The sequence below is a fragment of the Panulirus ornatus genome, chromosome 72, assembly GCF_036320965.1.
Source record: "Panulirus ornatus isolate Po-2019 chromosome 72, ASM3632096v1, whole genome shotgun sequence".
NCBI lineage: Eukaryota > Metazoa > Arthropoda > Malacostraca > Decapoda > Palinuridae > Panulirus > Panulirus ornatus.
Genome location: NC_092295.1, coordinates 11,257,565 through 11,277,161, shown reverse-complemented (window position 1 = coordinate 11,277,161; position 19,597 = coordinate 11,257,565). Strand labels below are relative to the sequence as shown.

General features: G+C 42.1%; 2 protein-coding genes across 3 annotated transcripts in view; both read right to left on the bottom strand.

Moving 5' to 3' along the window:
* Positions 1-13,546, bottom strand: part of LOC139748137 (uncharacterized) — a 23,283-nt gene extending 9,737 nt beyond the window's left edge. Inside the window, exons 1-5 of the mRNA XM_071660811.1 lie at positions 13,284-13,546; positions 12,954-13,125; positions 12,638-12,752; positions 10,641-12,181; positions 9,223-9,347 (exon numbers count right to left, since the gene is read on the bottom strand). Coding sequence (XP_071516912.1) covers positions 9,223-9,347; positions 10,641-12,181; positions 12,638-12,752; positions 12,954-13,125; positions 13,284-13,335 — 2,005 coding nt within the window. The 5' untranslated portion in view covers positions 13,336-13,546. The remainder of the gene's footprint in view (positions 1-9,222; positions 9,348-10,640; positions 12,182-12,637; positions 12,753-12,953; positions 13,126-13,283) is intronic.
* Positions 13,546-19,597, bottom strand: part of LOC139748138 (uncharacterized) — a 195,902-nt gene continuing 189,850 nt past the window's right edge. For both annotated transcript variants that reach the window (XM_071660814.1, XM_071660813.1), the window contains exons 7-8: positions 17,343-17,478; positions 13,546-13,925 (exon numbers count right to left, since the gene is read on the bottom strand). In XM_071660814.1, the coding sequence (XP_071516915.1) occupies positions 13,562-13,925; positions 17,343-17,478 (500 nt within the window). In that variant the 3' untranslated portion in view covers positions 13,546-13,561. The remainder of the gene's footprint in view (positions 13,926-17,342; positions 17,479-19,597) is intronic.

The following is a 19,597-nucleotide window of genomic DNA, read 5'->3' as shown; positions in this document are numbered from 1 at the left end:
ATATATATATATATATATATATATATATATATATATAATAAAAAAAAATATACATATATATATATATATATATATATATATAGATATATATATATTTACGTTGAAATGTATAGGTATGCATATATGCGTGTGTGGACGTGTATGTATATACATGTGTATATGGGTGGGTTGGGACATTTTTTCGTCTGTTTCCTTGCGCTACCTCACTAACGCGGAAGACAGCGACAAATTATAATAAATAGAATGAATGAAATGAATAATATATATAAAACTTCTCACTTACAGACATGAAGAAACGGATGAATGCAAAGTATTCAGTAGCACATATTCACTTTTATGGGCAAAAACAATTTCACAAATCATAGAAAAAACGCAGTTTCCATAAGATGGATTTAAACATTAGATAAGCTTGACATACACTTACACGAGACTCGAGGCTCACATACACTTACACAAATCAGGACCTCCATACATAAACGTAGAATACAAGAGCATATACAACTACAGCCATATTTGTCATTCTAGATTGCCGTTTCTTGCGTTTTTGGGGTAGCACCAGGAACAGACGAAGATAGGCCGCACGCGATATTGTCCATTCTCTTGCCGTCATGTCTAATACACCGGAACCACATCTCCCTATCCACGAGCAAATTCTACAGATTTTAACATGGTTTCCCTCAGCCGCATCACATGCCCTGGTTCAGTTCGCTGAGAGCACGTCAACTTGTGTATACCACATCGTTCCTATTCACTCTATCCCGTGCACTCCTTTCACCCTCCTGCATGTTCAGGCCCCGATCATTCAGAATGCTTTCCTTCCATTTTTCCATCTCCAATTTGGGATCTACCTTCTTCTTCCCTCTACTTCTGACGCATACTTCCTCCTTGTCAACCTCTCTCGCTCATTCTTTCCATACGTCCAAACCATTTCAACACACCCTCTTCTGTTCTTTCAACAACACTTTTTATTACCACGCATCCCTTTCACCTTTTCATTGCTTACTTGATCAAACCACCTCAAACCACATGTTAACCAAAAACGTTTGATTTCCAATAAACATCTATATAGCCTTCAATATGTTTGACACTTTTGCCTCATTGGACGCTGGGAACTATAGGTAACAACAAAGTTTACATGAGTTCAAATGAGACAGTCAGACAACAGGAGGCTTGATTGGTCCACGACTGGGTTGCCTGGTAAAGAAAAAAGATCTAACTTGACAAGAAAATATAATTCCGCTTAGCAGATTTTTAAGATGTCACCGATTCCCCGCTGCTGCACAATAGCCATCTACTGTCCCCGTTACTGCTGTCATTTATACGTTTATTTCTGGCACGTTTCTCAAAGTATACTTCAATTTATATCTGTATTTTAAATTTATATTTGAATTTGTCTAAACAACTTTTGAAAGTATTTATAGTCTTAGCATTCACTACGTCTGACGGTATCTTATTCCAGTGCTCAACACACCTATAGGAAAAGAGGCTTTTTCGACATCCGTACTACCTGTTTTAGTTTTCAGTTTTATTCCCTTTGTCCTGGTAACCGTATTTTCTTGTATTTCGAAAAGATGTTCGTGATTTACTTTATCGAACTTGTTCAGTTTTAAACACTTGGATTAAATCGCCGTGATCTTTACGTTTTTTTTTAAGGGAGAAGAGATCCAATCGTTTTAGCTTCTCTTCGTATGCCAGATTTCTAAGGGATGGGATCAATTTTGTCGTGCGTTTTTGTACTTGCTCTAATTTTTCTTCATCTTTTTTATAGTTTGGAGATTAAAACTGGACTGCAATTTCAAGGTGTGGTCTTACTAGAGAATTATAAAGTGTGAGATTGTTTCTGGTGTCCTGTGTTCCTGGCTATGAAACGTAACATTTGGTTACCTTTTTTACTTGCTGCTTGACACTGTTTAGCGTATTTCAGATTGTTGATAATGACAACTCCAAGGTCCTTTTTTATCATTTACTTTAACTATAGTTTTCGAATAGTTTGTCGTCTTAACGAATTTTGTTGTCTTCAAAGTGCATAACTTTTTTGTCTACATTAGATTTTACTTGCTTTCTTTCTGATCACTTTGTTGATAAGTTAAGATCTCTTTGAATCATTTCGCACTCCCGCCTGTTTACAACTCTACCTCAGTTTAGTATCGTCAGCAGATTTGAGACCGAGGAGATCTTAGATTTGAGACCGAGGAGATCTTAGATTTGAGACCGAGCTCTAGGTCATGAATGTATATCATTAACAGAATTGAACCAAGGACCGACCCCTGTGGCACACCACTCGTTACGTCTAGCCAATCTGAGGCTTCGCCGTTTGATACTACACGCTGCTTTCTTCCGGTAAGCCAGTCTCTGATCCACGTACAGAGTTCTTCACAGATTCCGTGTGCTTTAAATTTATGTAAAAGTCTCAGAACCGTGTTGGTTGTCCGATATAATTTTGTGTTCTAGAAACGTGACAATTTTATCTCGTATTGTTTTTTCCATCATTTTACCTAGCACTGACGGAAGGCTAATTAGGCGGTAGTTCAAGACACACTTTCCGTCTCTTGATTCTAATGTCCTGAGTTCGAACCCTAGCTACGACGGTATCTCGAAGAGCGAAATGTTATCTCATATGCGCTACTTGACCCAGAAGATAAGCTGGGGCGCGATGAGTCACAACGACTTCGAGTTCCACGGCAATAATCTATACGCTGCAGGACAGCTGAGATGACCTAAGACACTGATGACCAGATCCTCAACTACGATATGAAATATCACATTACATGGTCCAAACCTTTACCATTTGTACACTGGCTAATGCTCCGCTCACAGGTTGGTCATCCTATACAAGCAGACATACATCTACACAGACACTTTCACGCCTAAATCAGTAAAAAAAAACTCATAACTATATCCCTCTACACACAAAGGAAAGAAATTGTGAAAGACACTCCACTCAGACAATACGTAATAGGAAGAGCACCTGCAGGGAAGAAGTGCAAAGTAATTTCAGTCAAATACTCCAAGATATTGCAACGGTCCAGAACAAATACATGATAATATTGGAGCCACCATCAGGTTGGTACATGAAGCATTGAAACACTCACTTCTTAGAGACAGCAAAGAGACAGACAGTGAGAATTTGGATTTTCATGGTGATAGGGGGTCATACAGACACAAGTTTTTAGTATGTGGACAATGGAAAATATCCTGTAGCAATATGTCATTGAACACGGTAGATGATCGGATCATTTGTCGATCTCATCTTCACACACACTAAGATATGATATATATAATATACCAATAGGAAGAGGTGATGACGTATTGCACGAGTTTGACTATGTGGTAAAAGAGGATATGAAACAGCTGAGATGAGACTAGACTGAAAGAGGAGACATCACTGTGGAAACTACACAAACATTAACAGTTTTTATAGTAACAGATCGGGAAATCGAGTTCAGTTTCAAGTATCAGAACTTGGTGGGGAGAGGTTTTGTAGACTTTACAATGGAGCAGTAGGCATGAGTACCTCATACCTCAAATACAGAGGGATGGCAAGAAAAAGGAAAGAATCATCGAACAAAAGATATCAGAATGCAAAGGAGTTCAGAGATGTGCAGTGGGGTTGATATATACGGAACTGCAGACAGCCAGCATTTGCAGGGTATTAAAGAATACAAAAATTATAACAACATAAGGAAGGAGGAACAAAGAAACTTTGAAAAGATTATTGTAGACAAGGCAGAAGAAAATCCAAAAGTTTAAAATAGATTCATCAGGAGTCAGTTGTAAGTTAAGGAGCAGCTAATAAGGTTAAGGGATTTAAAGGGGAAACTTGTAAGGATATGTGTGGAACTGAATAACAAGTTCAGAAGTGTTTTCACAGTGGAAGACACTATAGCCATAACATCAGGGAGATTGACACAGGAAGTGGTTCTGGAATACATCGAGACATGTATCTAGAAAAGATATTAACAATACAAAAAGGACTTGACAAGGCACATCTTCCTAAGATTTCACAACATGCGCTGTAGATGTATGCAGACACGCTAGACAAACCACTTGAATTACTGTTCAGAAAGTTTGAGAGAGGCAAAGTGCCAAGTGAATGGAGGAAAGCAAACGTCATACCTATCTATAAGAAAGGAGACCGGAACAGCCATTGAACTGCAGACCAGCCTCACTAATGAGTGTGATGTGTGCAATACCGGAGAGAGATTATTAGAAAACAATGGACGAAACAACACTTTCTTAGGGAGAAGAGGTCATTAGGGAGAAGAGGTCATGGGTAACAAACCTGATAGAGTTCTACGAGAGAGTGAGCTTAGTCCTAGATAAAAGAGAAGGTTGGTTGGCCCATTCGCACATGGATTGCCAGAAAACATTTGACATCAAGGAAGAGAAAGCTGATTAAGATGCTGGATCACCACGCAGAATAAGAGGAAATTCTTTCGATGGACAGAAGATTTTCGCAGTGACAGCGAACGAGAGAAGCATGTTAGAGGAGACTTGACCATATGAGCCGGGTTGAGCAGCGGAATGCCACAGGGTTCAGTTTTGGGACCATTATTCTTCTCACTACTCGATGTAAATGACTTACCTAAAGGTATGGAACCCTACCTGAATATGTTTGTAGATGATGCAAAGGTCATGAGGAAGTGAAAAGAGAGAATTTCATCGTCAGCTTACAAGGGGATCTAAAGAGACTTTAAAATTGTTTGACGAAGTTCAACCCGAGCAAATATAGTAATGATGGGACATTGTGGCAGAAGGCTTCAATATGACTACTATTTAGCGGGAAATATGTCTCAAAGTTCTGTATGTAAGAACGGCTTGATATTGTCCTTACCCTGTCACCAGAACGCTTAAGGTGAAGGACTGTCTGCTGGCGAATATTAGAACAACATTCAAGTATAAGAAAATATTTATCAAATATTCATATCTTTGGCAAGCTTTGAACTAGAATATGCTAAAACTTTTGGGCACCGCAACTAAAGAAACAAAGAGAACAAATGGATAAGGTCCAGAAGAGGTCATCAAATATGGTATCAGAATTAGAAGACCTAAGTTACGTAGAAAGCCTAGAGATTTTAGATCTAACCCCCTTGGAAGAAGGAAGAGTGAGTGGTGACCTGATCACACCCTTTAAGTGCTTGTAATAGATCGACAATGTCGACAATGAACAGCTCCTCGTGATATGTAGGGACAGAGCAACAAGGGGACATAGCATGAAGTTAAGCAAGAAATTTGAAAAAAAAGAAAAAAAAACTGAATCGCAGGGAAGTATTTCTACTTAATATAAGAGCGGTGGATGAATAGATTAAGAATGACCGAGGACATGATTAATGCAAACAACATAAGAATATGTAAGATAGGGAATGTACAGGAGGTGGGGCCCCACCGGTGTAAAACTCTCTCCCTACACAAATACACAAATACACACACACACACACACACACACACACACACACACACACACACACACACACACACACACACACATACACATACACACACACACACACACACACACAAACACACACACACACACACACACACACACACACACACACACACACACACAACACACACACACACACACACACACACACACACACACACACACACACACACACACACACACACGTGGTGGTGTAGTGGCTAACCCACCCAGGTTTAAACCAGGGTACAGTAATTGGCCTACACCTGACACCAGATGTTCATCCTCGACTTGGACTGATCGATAAATGGTTATCTGGCTGAGGATGGAGTGTAAGTGTGTGTGTAAAGACGTGACATATATACAGGGTTCAGGAACGGGGCAATGCCATACTCCTAAATTCAGATCTCTCTCTGTGACACACAAATGGTAATCACACTCGCTCGCAAAAACAGAAGCAGCACCAAGAAGGTGCCACTGCTTGGGAGACTATAGGTGACATTACTCTCCTCAAACGCCTACCTCACTAGTAACTGAATAGGAATATACAGAGGGATCCTGCTAGGATCTTTGACGTCAACATTCACGGGAACTAAGGCGAATTAGCTAATGAATCGAGGCAAAATCTGACGGGGTAAAGGTACAAAAGTCGAACGAGTGACGACTGCCAGATGAGACATCCAACATCGTAATCATATCAGAGCTCCGTGGTGTAACGGTCAGCGTTCCTGACCGTAAGACATTCACGGGCAGCCCAGGGTCGAGCGCATACGTTCGAATCATGGATACGGCAGTCGGTCCACAGTCATCCCAGATGTTTAACCACCCTTAGGGATTGGTTAATAAAAAGGTCACCCAGGTCATGCTGATTCGAGTGAGAAACTGCAGAAGTTGGTGACTGAGTTTGAAAAAGTGTGCGAAAGAAGAAAGCTGAGAGTAAATGTGAATAAGAGCAAGGTAATTAGGTACAGTAGGGTTGAAGGACAAGTTAATTGGGATGTAAGTTTGAATGGAGAAAAACTGGAGGAAGTCAAAGACTAGACGGTCATCGAAGCGAGAGGACCGATGAACGAAATAATCAAAAGGACAAAAAAAATCATTCGTGACTTTTATGCGACAATGAGACCGTAGATCTTAGATAAGATTAAAGACTAGATGGAGGTCAGCGCCACCACATGAGATATCAGAAAGGCGGTCCACTTCGCAAATGAGGTAAGTTGTACAGTTGCAGGTTATCAGATGTAAGGCCGCGTCAATCTTTAGTCTGAAAAAGGAGCATCATCTGTACCAGGGTGTGGACGGGAAGCAAGAGGAGGAGAGCATGTCAAGAAACTGCTTGACGCACCAGAAGTGCAAATTCAGGTCGAGAAATAAGAGAAGCAAGTCATGCGGGGGAAGGCTACAGAGAGAGAGAGAGAGAGAGAGAGAGAGAGAGAGAGAGAGAGAGAGAGAGAGAGAGAGAGAGAGAGAGCAGGCGCAAGGCAATATACAAAGGAAATCGGATGAGGCAAGGAAGGAGAAAAACACAGCCAGCTGCAGCCCAGGGAGGCTAAGATTAATCAGCAGCACGTGTCTTAGTTTGAAATATTCGTATATAAACACAGAAGAGCTGGTGGCTAACGTACAGGAGATGGAGGTCAGAGAACAAGTCTGAGGAGATAACCCCGACGTTGTTGGAGTGTGTACCCGGGGGAGTATGTGACGGTGAGGTGAGACGAACCTCTGAATAAGTATACAAAGAATTCAAAGAGCACATAAGGTATGTAACACCGTTAAAGAGAAGTGTATAGTGAGGCTTTTAGTCTGCAACTCTCTCAGGAGCTGCAGTGATCCAGATCCTACATACACTGGTAACACCAATCATGATGGTAAAGGAAGCGACGAGACACTCCCTCCTCCGAGATGATAATGTACTGATAAAAGAGAATTTTAGTGACAGGTTGATGAAGAGGAAAACCCACGACTCCCATGGAGAAACAAAGAGGGTCATGAGTATCCATGTTTCTTGAATCTTTACTGGAAAATATGTTATAAAGCGCTTCCAGAAGCATACAAGAATCAGGGGACATGATACATCACCTCTCGTACGACCTTGTCTCAAGTAATGGCGCGGAAATAAAACATATTACTATTTCTCGCCACCTGGGAAATAAGGACGCGATTTCGACTATGTAGTTAGATAGGACATTAAAAGGAGTTCACATGAGTAGACACAACACGAAGATGAAATGTAGTCATAGATACTTGAGCATGATATTAAATGTAAACACATAATATCACAAATGTTTATTCATTTACCATTTATGGTTATGCATTTGCATACACACACACACACACACACACACACACACACACACACACACACACACACACACACAGCCCGCGCGTGTGTGTGTACACATATGTGTGTGCGTATACACACAAGATCAAAGACATGGCACATATATGCACGGTTGAGAGATGGGGCAACACGGTAATTACCCCCTCCCCCCACCGTAACACAAATGGTAATCACCACACACACACACACACACACACACACACACACACACACACACACACACACACACAAAATCAATTCTCAAACAGAGGGGTGGGCAAGGGCTTGTGTATCTTCTACTGTTCTCCAAGTCATTAGACACATGGACAATCGCTCTAACGAACGTGTCGTATATTGCACTCAGGATATAGTACTCACTGTGAGATTGGAAAGGATCTCAACTATGCATGATTACAGAAGAAACATTGATTAAACGAGATTCTATGATAGAGTGAGGAAAACAGGTCGAGGTAGATGGGTGGTAGACAGGTCGAGGTAGATGGGTGGTAGACAGGCTGAGGGTGATGGGTGGTGAACAGGTCGAGGATGATGGGTGATAGACAGGTCGAAGATGATGGGTGGTAGACAGGTCGAGGCAGATGGGTGGTAGACAGGTCGAGGATGATGGGTGATAGATAGGTCGAGGATGATGGGTGGTAGACAGGTCGAGGTAGATGGGTGGTAGACAGGTCGAGGGTGATGGATGGTAGACAGATCGAAGTAGATGGGTAGTAGACAGGTCGAGGATGATGGGTGGTAGACAGGTCGATGCTGTTGGGTGGTAGACAGGTTGATGTAGATGGGTGGTAGAGAACTCAAGGTAGATGGGTGGTAGACAGGACGAGGATGATGGGTGGTAGACAGATCGAGGGTGATAGGTGGTAGACAGGTCGAGGTTGGCGGATGGTAGAGGTCGAGGTTGATGGGCGGTAGATAGGTCCCATTGATGGGTGGAAGACAGGTGGAGGTTGACGAGTGGAAGACAGGTGGAAGTTGACGAGTCTAAGACCACTGTTGTTGACGTGAAGGGCAAGTGCGTTAGCCTCATCACGCGCACTTTGCTGACACTCGTGAAGGATGAAAAATACGATAAAAGATATGCCAAATGTAATGTAAGACTAACAATACTGAGTTAAGGAAAAGATACATGGAACAGTAACTGATAAAGACTTAATCAAAGGCTTTAGCACCGTAAGAACAAACGGAAACGGGGACAGTGGAAGTAGAAAGCCGGGTAATTGTCAAAAAACACGTGACTGGCTGGGTAGAATAAGGCGAGGCAAGGTGATCGAAAATGATATGAAAAGAAACGTATTAGAAATGACTGGTGGAGAAAGGAAATCGATTGCTAGGGTAGAACATACAGGGAAGGGAGGGAGAAAACACAGACACGGAGAAAGATATACCAAAGAAAATAGGACAGATCATAAAAAGACGAGGAGGAGGAAGAGAAGGTCTTATAAGAGGACTGACTGACCAGGTGCCAAGGTGACTTGCGTGATGTTGGTGACGAAGTCCCCCAGCATCTCTCCTGCCGTTGTGTTGGTGGTGTTGTCATTGAACTGGTCCTCCCATATATTGAAGTCCAGACTCTTGCACTCACTGAGGCGACAAACATAGGTAGAATGGTTACTCTTGCGTCCGGACAAGAAGCACACAAGTTGTCTTACTAAGGACAGTTTGGTTATTGTTGTTTGGGTGAGTACCTGGGGAAGACTGGACATCCTCGAGCCGAGGAATACTTGGGAAAGCAGATCACACAAGACCTAATGATGAGGCTATCTGCTGGAGGACATCTGTAGCAGCAAACAATCCTTATCTGTTTAGGCGGAGACGGGATAGTAAAACACAAGGGTTCTCTTCCCTCTCTCAGGTACGCCTTCCGTTAGAAAAGAGCGCTATGTGGTAAAAATCGAAAATCATACAGAAAGTTATGAATGGACAACACGTCTTAATCTAATTGGTGACGACGAGGAAGTAAGAACTTTAGCTGCTCGCTGTAAAAGAAAAAGATGAAATACGTGCATATTTCATTGTTTTGCTTGTCGAGGTTTATTTTCTGATATTGTTTATTTATCCAGTCTACCCGTGTGGTTAATGTATTTGTAGTATTTCCCATGTCAACATCTGTGTGTGCCATCCTTCAAAACTCCCAGAACGTCCGCCTACTTACTTCTGCTTCCATGATTTCATTTGCAGTCATATCAACTCTAGTCATCTTAAACATTTCATTTACTCCAAATTTTCTCAATTTAAACTCATTTCCAAACTTACCTGATCTTCAACTCTGCTAGACCTATCAACTTTGTTTTTTTTCACATTTACTCTCAACTTCCTCCATTCCAACACTCTTCCAAACTTAGTCAAGAGCTTCTACTATTTCTCACTCGGATCTGCCACCAGTGCTGTGTCATCAGCAAACAATAACTAACTCACTTCCCAGGCCCCCGTTCATCCCCTACAGATTGCATATTTGCCCCTGCCTCTATGACTCTTGTATTTATCTTTCTCACCACCCCAACCATAAACAAAGCAAAGAACCATAGTAACTCACACACCTCTGCCGCAGACTAACCCCCACTTTGAACCATTCACTCTCCTCTCTTCCTACTCGTGCACATGCTTTACACTCTGTATAAACACTTTTCATTGCTGCTATCAGCTTTCCTCCTACGTTACATATTCTTAATACCTTCCATAAGACATGTCTATCAACCTTATCATGTGCTTTCTCCGGATTCATGAATGCCGCATACAAATCCTTATGGTTCTTTAGGTATTTCTCTCGCACATTCTTGAAAGCAAATACTCCTGATTCACCCAACTTTGCCCAACTCTTCTCTCTCTCATCTCGCTCTTTAGTCCCTGTCATACAGTGAAGTAAACAATGCTCACCTGAGATCGGGCAAGTCGATCCACTGACCGTCGTGGCCGCAAGTCCAGGTGGCTTGAGCACCGGTATTGTCAGGACAGGATTTATTATGCTTGCCAGGGTTCGCCGCGCTCCATGTGTACTCTGGGTACACATCTGGAAACGGAACGGTCTCCGGGCACTGGCTCGAGTTGGATGGCACCGTTGAGGGTATCGTGGATGGCGTTGTGTGGATGGGAGTGATGGTGGCGGATGATGTAGGTGTTGACGTGGATGTCGTAGATGTGTTAGACTGTGTCACTGTTGAGGAAGGTGTTGACGTGGATGTTGTAGATGTGTTAGACTGTGTCACTGTTGAGGAAGGTGTTGACGTGGATGTTGTAGATGTGTTAGACTGTGTCACTATTGAGGAAGGTGTTGACGTGGATGTTGTAGGTGTGTTAGACTGTGTCGCTGTTGAGGAAGGTGTTGACGTGGATGTTGTAGATGTGTTAGACTGTGTCACTGTTGAGTTAGGTGTTGACGTGGATGTTGTAGGTGTGTTAGACTGTGTCATTGTTGAGGAAGGTGTTGACGTGGATGTTGTAGATGTGTTAGACTGTGTCACTGTTGAGTTAGGTGTTGACGTGGATGTTGTAGATGTGTTAGACTGTGTCACTGTTGAGGAAGGTGTTGACATGGATGTTGTAGGTGTGTTAGACTGTGTCACTGTTGAGGAAGGTGTTGACGTGGATGTTGTAGATGTATTAGACTGTGTCGCTGTTGTGGTCGCTGGCTCACCGTCGGTTGAGCCAGTGATCGTTGTGTATGTGTATGTTGCAGTCGAAAATTCACTGTCAGTTGTGTCTATGATGGCAAATGTTGTTGTCGTGGATACACTGCCAGTTGTATTTGCGCTGGTAAATGTTGTAGTCGAAGAGTCACTATCAGTTGTACTTGTGGTGGCAGATGTTGCAAACGAAGATTCACCAGTAGTTGTACTTGTGATGGTAGATGTTGTAGTGGAAGGTTCTCCGTCTGTTGCACTTATGATGGTAGATGTTGTAGTCGAAAACTTGATAACTTCTATCAAGGATTCACCGTCAATGGCGCTTGCGGTGGTATACGGTAAATTTGAACGTACTTTCTTATCTGTATAGATTTCTGTGTTGTCTAGTTCTAGTGACTGTGTTACTCTCCCTGTTGAAGGTTCCTCTGTATCTTTCACAAGCGATACCGTCGTCATGCGATGCTCACGTATCATGGGAAATTCACAAAAAGCTGACCTAGCGCCGTCCGTGGAGATTTCTCCGTCGCAAAGAGCCACAGCCGGAAATTTTACAGCGACATCGAAGGATGCACGACTTCTGCCGTCATGCTGGAGCGCCGCCCACACTGAGGTGATGTTCACTGGACAGAAATCTAGTTGAAGGTCGTGCTGATAGAAGGCCAAGTCACCTCCTGCGAGGTTGCAGTCCAGCTTGGCGTCGTGAGGACTCTTCCATACAGTAGAGAGAACCTGAAGGCACGTTCTTTGGGAAGCCAAAAATTTCCCGTTCCCAGCACACTTCCAGTCGTCATCAACCTGCATGTACATCGTGGTTTGAATAGTCCTTAAACATGTCATTACTGAATATCATTTTTGCATTAAGCTATAGCACGTACAGGCGCTCTCTACCATGTATATCTAACAGTGAAACTGTGACTCTGCCCCCTAGTCATAACTACCCAAGTATCATCTTAACTACCCATCCGATGCTAAAGAATCACTGTGATTATTACCATGTTAACATATGCTGTTGTTCCCAAATATTTCCATATCCCTTCACAGTTACATCTAAATTTATGATACGATTTCTGGAATAAGAATGAAGGTTGACTATACTTTTCACAGCGGGAAAGCATCCCTCAGTAAGATACTCTCATCATCAGCATTACCAAGTAGAACACTGAAACGATTCTGGTGAACAGATAACAGACAAGAGAGACGGCAAAGGTCGGCAAGAAAACCTGAAATATCTCCCAGCGGCCGAGTACTGACTTGGGACTTGGCGAGACGGACGCTGAGTCGTGGGGAAATCGCAGGGTGGCAGCTGGAGGGTAGGTGGTTGTGGAGGTCCTCCCATGACACCTGACAGGTGTTCCGTCCGTCGCACCTGTTGGGAGAAGACGACATCTGCTCCTTTTACTGACTACGGGATAATGTTAATGTTGATCGTTAATTATGGGATAATGTTAATGTTGATCGTTAATTATGGGATAATGTTAATGTTGATCGTTCATTAAGATCTGCTGCGAGGGAATTGCGCACATATAATGCAGTAACAAGAGGAACTACATTGAGAGTAACAGTTTACTTATATCGGAGGAGAGTCAGAGCTGAGGGAGAGTAGCAGCCGGGGAAGTCACCGTCAGCCGATTTGTTGCGGCCGAAGTAAGCGAACTCAACACTCCACACCTGTGATAGGTTACCGGTGCTGAACGTATAGAAGCCGTCGTCCAGAGAGGCAAGCTCTTCACCATAACTTCCTGTTTAGATAAATATCTTAAATGAATCATTTCCACATAGCCGTTGTATTAGTTCAATAACAATTAGTGGGTATTCGTTAGAAGGAGAAAACAAAATAGAATATTTATTTCTTAAACATTAATGACTCCAGCCAGCGTCAAAGAAAATGTAAACAAACCATCATCTAACTCGCAGAGTGGGCCAGAGTAGCCAGGACCACAGCGGCACATGGCGTTGCTCGACACCTGGCTAGCCACACCCAGGCTGACGGAGGCGGGGAAGCAGGTGGCCCCGTTGTGGCAGAGACTAGACTGACAAAGATCATTGTGTATTGTTGTAGTGCTGAGCCTCTGTACTGAGCTGTCGGTAGGTGGCAGGGCACACAAGGCTCGCTTCCTCCTGTTGCCACAGTCATCTCCACACTGGTGATAGTTACCACCCGATACGTAGGCCTGATCAACTGCAAAGGTAAACACCTGCGGTGGACGAGCCTCCGCCTGCTCCCCCAATGTCCACCACTCCCCCTTGCCATAGGTCTAAGAACTCCTTGTCGTTGATGTAATAAGCAATATCTCCACCGAGCAGGAGGCAAGATTGGCGACCAGTGTTGAAATCGGTTTCGTCAAGCATCCCGTAACCGTAGCAGGTGTTGTTGTAGAGCTGCATGCCATCAGAGCACCCGGGGTTGGTGAGGTTAGTGCTGAATCGCAGTGTGAGAGTGAAGTCTTGCAAAGCTGTGTGGCGGCTGCAACCATGAGCGCCGTCTAGATAGCTGTGGAGGCGTCCATACTCGATGTGGCATACGGGTTTCCCGTCACACCTGTAGGACAAGACAAGGAGGACTTGAAGCTCAGAACGCTCATCCAAACATATTTTTATTCTCACGACGTAACAGAAACTCTAGGATTTTTTGATGTAGTTTACCTAATTCTAAAATGCTTTGGAGAAACAAAAATTGATCCTGTCTTCAGTTACTAGCATAATATTCGGTTATAATAATCCCATTATTGACAGAGGTTTCAACTGAATTAGTAAAAGAATGAGCACTTATTCAACCTTGGAAGAAAATGTTACCCGATATTGAACAGTCAGTGTTGGTGATACTGTAATGTGACAACACATATGAAACGATCCTCCTCTAGGACAGGACGAGAGGAAACTCGTGCGCCTAACACTTGCTCCTATCACACTAAATGAAGACTTTCATCATCCAACACAAACACTTCCTCCCTAGACTGGCTACGTCACCTGACACCGTGAGCCAAATATTGTCATTAATCTGTACGTAAATTATGGAATCGAAACCTAAATTCGTCAGACTTAATAATCTAAACGTTTTCTTTTAACTAAGGAATACTCTGACGCTTTGAATATATTCTAAACCCCGACCTTGAAGGTTCAAGTTCCATATAATGCCAATTTAAAGAAAAAAAAATAATGTAATACTGGTCTTTATGAGTTATATGTTATGCTAACCTTTCAAACGATTTATCATTGTAATGTGACTAACACACTAGTGAAAAATATATCTGAATGTGTCTGTGTAATAGAAATCTATGCTTGCATTCCAAACTAGGATATTACCGTTGGACATCAACTCATAATTCTCAGCGAAAACAAATGTATAGATATACCAACGCTCCAAGCACTCGAGGTACAAGTATCATGTCTGTCTGTTCGTAGCCATTAAACTTTAATGATATTTGGATTGATGAGTCAAGATGATAATGAAACACTCCTTTTGAAGAATTTACTTTTTGAACACATTCAAAACTTTCCCACCCATGTAAGACACAGAGATGGTGATGCTTCGTGTCATCAGGCATGGAGAGAGTAAAGTTTTATATCCTCGTACCTCGCCGGATAAGGACAGAGTTCTGAAAACATTATGATCAGCGCAGATTTAATCAGCACGTCATTTACTCTGCCTCTGCCTCAGACTTTTTTCTCCACTCTATCTTTTCTCCCCCAGGACAGAATTATGATTCTCTTTCTCCTCTCCTCCTCCTCCTCCTCCTCTTCAGTGAATGGGAAAAAGATCCATGATTTGGGTTAAGACGGATGATGGAGGTAATGTATTCATGTTGGCGCCCGTCCCACGGAAGTCTTAAGAAATGTCTTTCTCGGGGGGAGGAACCTCACACAATTGTTCATCCAAGAACAGCTGATGAACGTCTCCAAGATCACCAGGGGAATCTTCAGAATCATTAAAATCATTTTATGGGCGTCTGGGGTGGCCGGGGTTGAGCGCATAGGTTCGATTCTTGGTTACGGCAGTCGGTCCACAGTCAACCAAGCTGTTCATCCTTTCATAGGGCTTGTTCTATAAAGCAGGTACCTGGCTTAAGCTAGGGTATACATGTATATACATAGCGTTAAAGAGATGGCCTTGATTAGGCCATACTATTGTCTATGTCGTCGCAGCTAACCTGAAAAAAAATATGTAACCTGTCTGTATCATGGAGGTTTTAAGAACGTTGATAAATCCCTCAGCCACATAATATCTAGACTTAAGAAAACTCATTACATGAGACGTTGAACATCTCCTCGAGTCCCTCAGTCTCGAAAGTATAATTCATTCTCTCGTTTTGAAAAAAAAAGAAGTCATTATGAATTCAATGCTTTACCACAGTGTATCGATAGATCACCGGATGCATTAACACGATAGAAGAGACTCTTATCATACCATCCTTCCAGTACAAGCTTGAGCGACGCCTTACAGTCCATTGCTTTCACTCTCCGTAGTTATCTACACCTCTGTGGAAACTGTGTATATATGAAATCAGCATAAGTAATGTTCCGAACAATTACGGTGAAGGGTGTCGAGATGAAGTGGTTAACGTTGCCGACCACGAGTCACGCATGGGCGCGTCCGGGTTCTAGTGGCAAGCGACCCCACGTCCATCTCAGCCACCATAGTAAACAAAAAGGAGACGAAAGCTAAGAATGAGAGTTTCTGCTACTTCCACGATGGACTGAAGCTGAATATCTCGTCTTTTACGCATCTTTGAGTGTATTGGATATGGAGAAGTTGACAGACGCCGTATAAACATGCACAGGTTGGCTTAATGTCAGTAGAAACATAGTTAATATGCGATACTCCAAAACAAGTTGCTTGGCGGTGCTGGCCTATTACCCCTAGTATATGCTACTGTCACTTTTTCACCAGGAACGAGAGAAAAATATACACTGAACGAAAATTCTAATGTTAAATTTGACCTTTGAAAAGAGGAATCAAATGAAATAGATTATAAAGTCCATGAGATGACCTGTTAACAGGAGTTCTAACACCCATTCCTACAATGACAATAAACGTAACTCTGGTGTGCCATACTTGTTAAACTATACTGGCGCTACGTTATACTACGAACTGCGCGGCCGTTCACTTTGCCAGGGTATGACAGAGATGATAAAGATAACCTGTTGCATACCTGGAGAGATGTGGAAATGATCTGAATAAAGAGGAGATAAGTTATATACACATAATGCCTGTTTATATTTCAGTGTCAGCAATTCATTTATACCCCATACCGAAAATTTATTTTGGATGTTCATGGGAACAATAATGGATATTCTCGAGCCAAAAGAATAGTGTTTTGTCATATATCTTGCAAACACTCTGTAAAATCTTCAGCTAAATCCTAGATAGCAGTCTGTAGACTTCACATGAGACCTCACAAGCACAAGAAGTTAAGGCATTCTTAATACGAGGCCTTACAAATCTTCAGCGACAGCTACTATTGATATGTTCCTCGCAAAATTCAAGTAGACATCTTCTGCATGTTCACTACATAAGCCTCAAATCTGGTCTTGGTGGTAAAGGAGAGTTGCATACACGATCTCCCCAGCAGAGAAGGAACACTTTATACTACATGATACTATAAGTGAGGGAAATCTATGTGTTCTATGCTACGACCAATGACTAAAAACTTCGCGTCAGGCCGTCCTATTTAGACATGAAAACTTTCATTCGAGACATCTTTACAACAATCAGAAAACCTTTTCATTCTCTACTAGTGGCCAGAAGAATCTTCAAAAGAGTAACAAATGAATCTGTCGTGTGAAAACATATTAGTGTTCAACGTAAGATTAATGAAATATTCTATTTGTTGTCAATCAAATATTCATACAATATCATGCATAAGAAAAGCCTCATATCTTTCTACCAGCGCCCAAAGAAGTTAATTGGAGAGCTTCACAGTACTGGGTTACACCAGTAAGGGTCGAATATTCTCACCAGTACTTGAGAACAGCCAAGGCAGTTGGGAGGAGGCAGTTGGCAACTTGCGCACTGACTGTGGAGAAGTCAGCGTGTGTGATCACGATGTGGCCCTCAGGCACGACCAGGTCCGTCGATGACCCCACTCTTACGTCTGGTGAGAGAAGGAAGTCATAAGCCCACATGTAGGACCTGGTGGGTAACTGGGGAGCTAGGAACACTTTAGGTTAGGATAGGCGGCACGGCCAACTATATGCTAATCAAAGCCATCTCAACTTTTTTTTTTTTCCAAAAGAAGGAACAGAGAAGGGGGCCAGGTGAGGATATTCCCTCAAAGGCCCAGTCCTCTGTTCTTGACGCTACCTCGCTAATGCGGGAAAATGGCGAATGGTATAAAAAGATATATATATACATATATATATATATATATATATATATATATATATATATATATATATATATATATATATATATATATATATATATATATATATATATATATATATATATATATATATACACACGAACAAAGTGCATAGGAAAACGCACCTTCATAGAACATACAAACCTCCAACAGCCAGGATCGAACCCGGGAGCTCTGTGCCACAGACGGGAATGCTACCGCTAGGCTATGGGCCAGGCTAATAGGAAATAACTCTTCGAATACTATGTACTCGAATACCCTTCGTCTCACGTCGGAGAGCAACGGGGTCTACACCGGTCATTTCCCAACAACCGCACATAGCCAGCAGATAGCATTCGAGTGCATAGTATTCGAATAGTTTTTTCCTATTACCCAGGCCCATAGCCTAGCGGTATATTTCCCGCCTGTGGCACAGGGGTCCAGAGTTCGATTCTGTCCTCAAACATCTCATTTCCAGCACATCCACCCTCCTCCGCACAACTCTATCTATAGCCCACGCCTCACAACCATATAACATTGTTGGAACCACTATTCCTTCAAACATACCCATTTCTGCTTTACAAGATAACATTCTCGATTTCCACCCATTTTCCAACGCTCCCAAAACTTTCGCCCCCTCCCCCACCTTATGATTCACTTCCACTTCCATGGTTCCATCCGCTGCCAAATCCACTTCCAGATATCTAAAACACTTCACATCCTACGGTTTTTCTCCATTTGAACTTACCTCCCAGTTGACTTGTCCCTCAACCCTAATGTACCTAATAACCTTGCTCTTATTCGCATTTAATCTCAACTTTCTTCTTTCACACACGTTACGTAACTCACTCACCAGCTTCTGCAGTTTCTCATCCAAATCAGCCACCAGCGCTGTATCATCAGCGAACAACAACTGACTCACTTCCCAAGCTCTCTCGTCCACAACAGACTGCATACTTGCCACTCTTTCCAAAACTCTTGCATTCACCTCCCTAACAACCCCATCCATAAACAAATGAAACAACCATGGAGACATCAGGCAACACTGCCGAAAAACCAACATTCACTGAGAACCAATCACTTTCCTCTCTCCCTACTCGTACACATCCATTGCATCCTAGATAAAAACTTTTCACTGCTTCTAACAACTTACCTCCCACACCATATATTCTTAATACCTTCCACATAGCATCTCTATCAACTCTATCATATGCCTTGGAGTTTTGCTACATAAAAATCCATTTGTTTTTCTTGTGGAAGGTATACATATATAGGGCGCATATATATATATATACATATATATATATATATATATATATATATATATATATATATATATATATATATATATATATATATATATATATATATATATATATATATATATATATATATATATATATATATATATATATATATATATATATATATATATATATATATATATGTATATGAAGGGCGCAAATGGGGAGGTGATAACAAGTAGTGGTGATGTGAAAAGGAGATGGAGTGAGTCTTTTGAAGGTTTGTTGAATGTGTTTGATGATAGAGTGGCAGATATAGGGTATTTTGGTCGAGGTGGTGTGCAAAGTGAGAGGGTTAGGGAAAATGATTTGGTAAACAGAGAAGAGGTAGTAAAAGCTTTGCGGAAGATGAAAGCCGGCAAGGCAGCAGGTTTGGATGGTATTGCAGTGGAATTTATTAAAAAAGGGGGTGACTGTATTATTGACTGGTTGGTAAGGTTATTTAATGTATGTATGACTCATGGTGAGGTGCCTGAGGATTGGCGGAATGCGTGCATAGTGCCATTGTACAAAGGCAAAGGGGATAAGAGTGAGTGCTCAAATTACGGAGGTATAAGTTTGTTGAG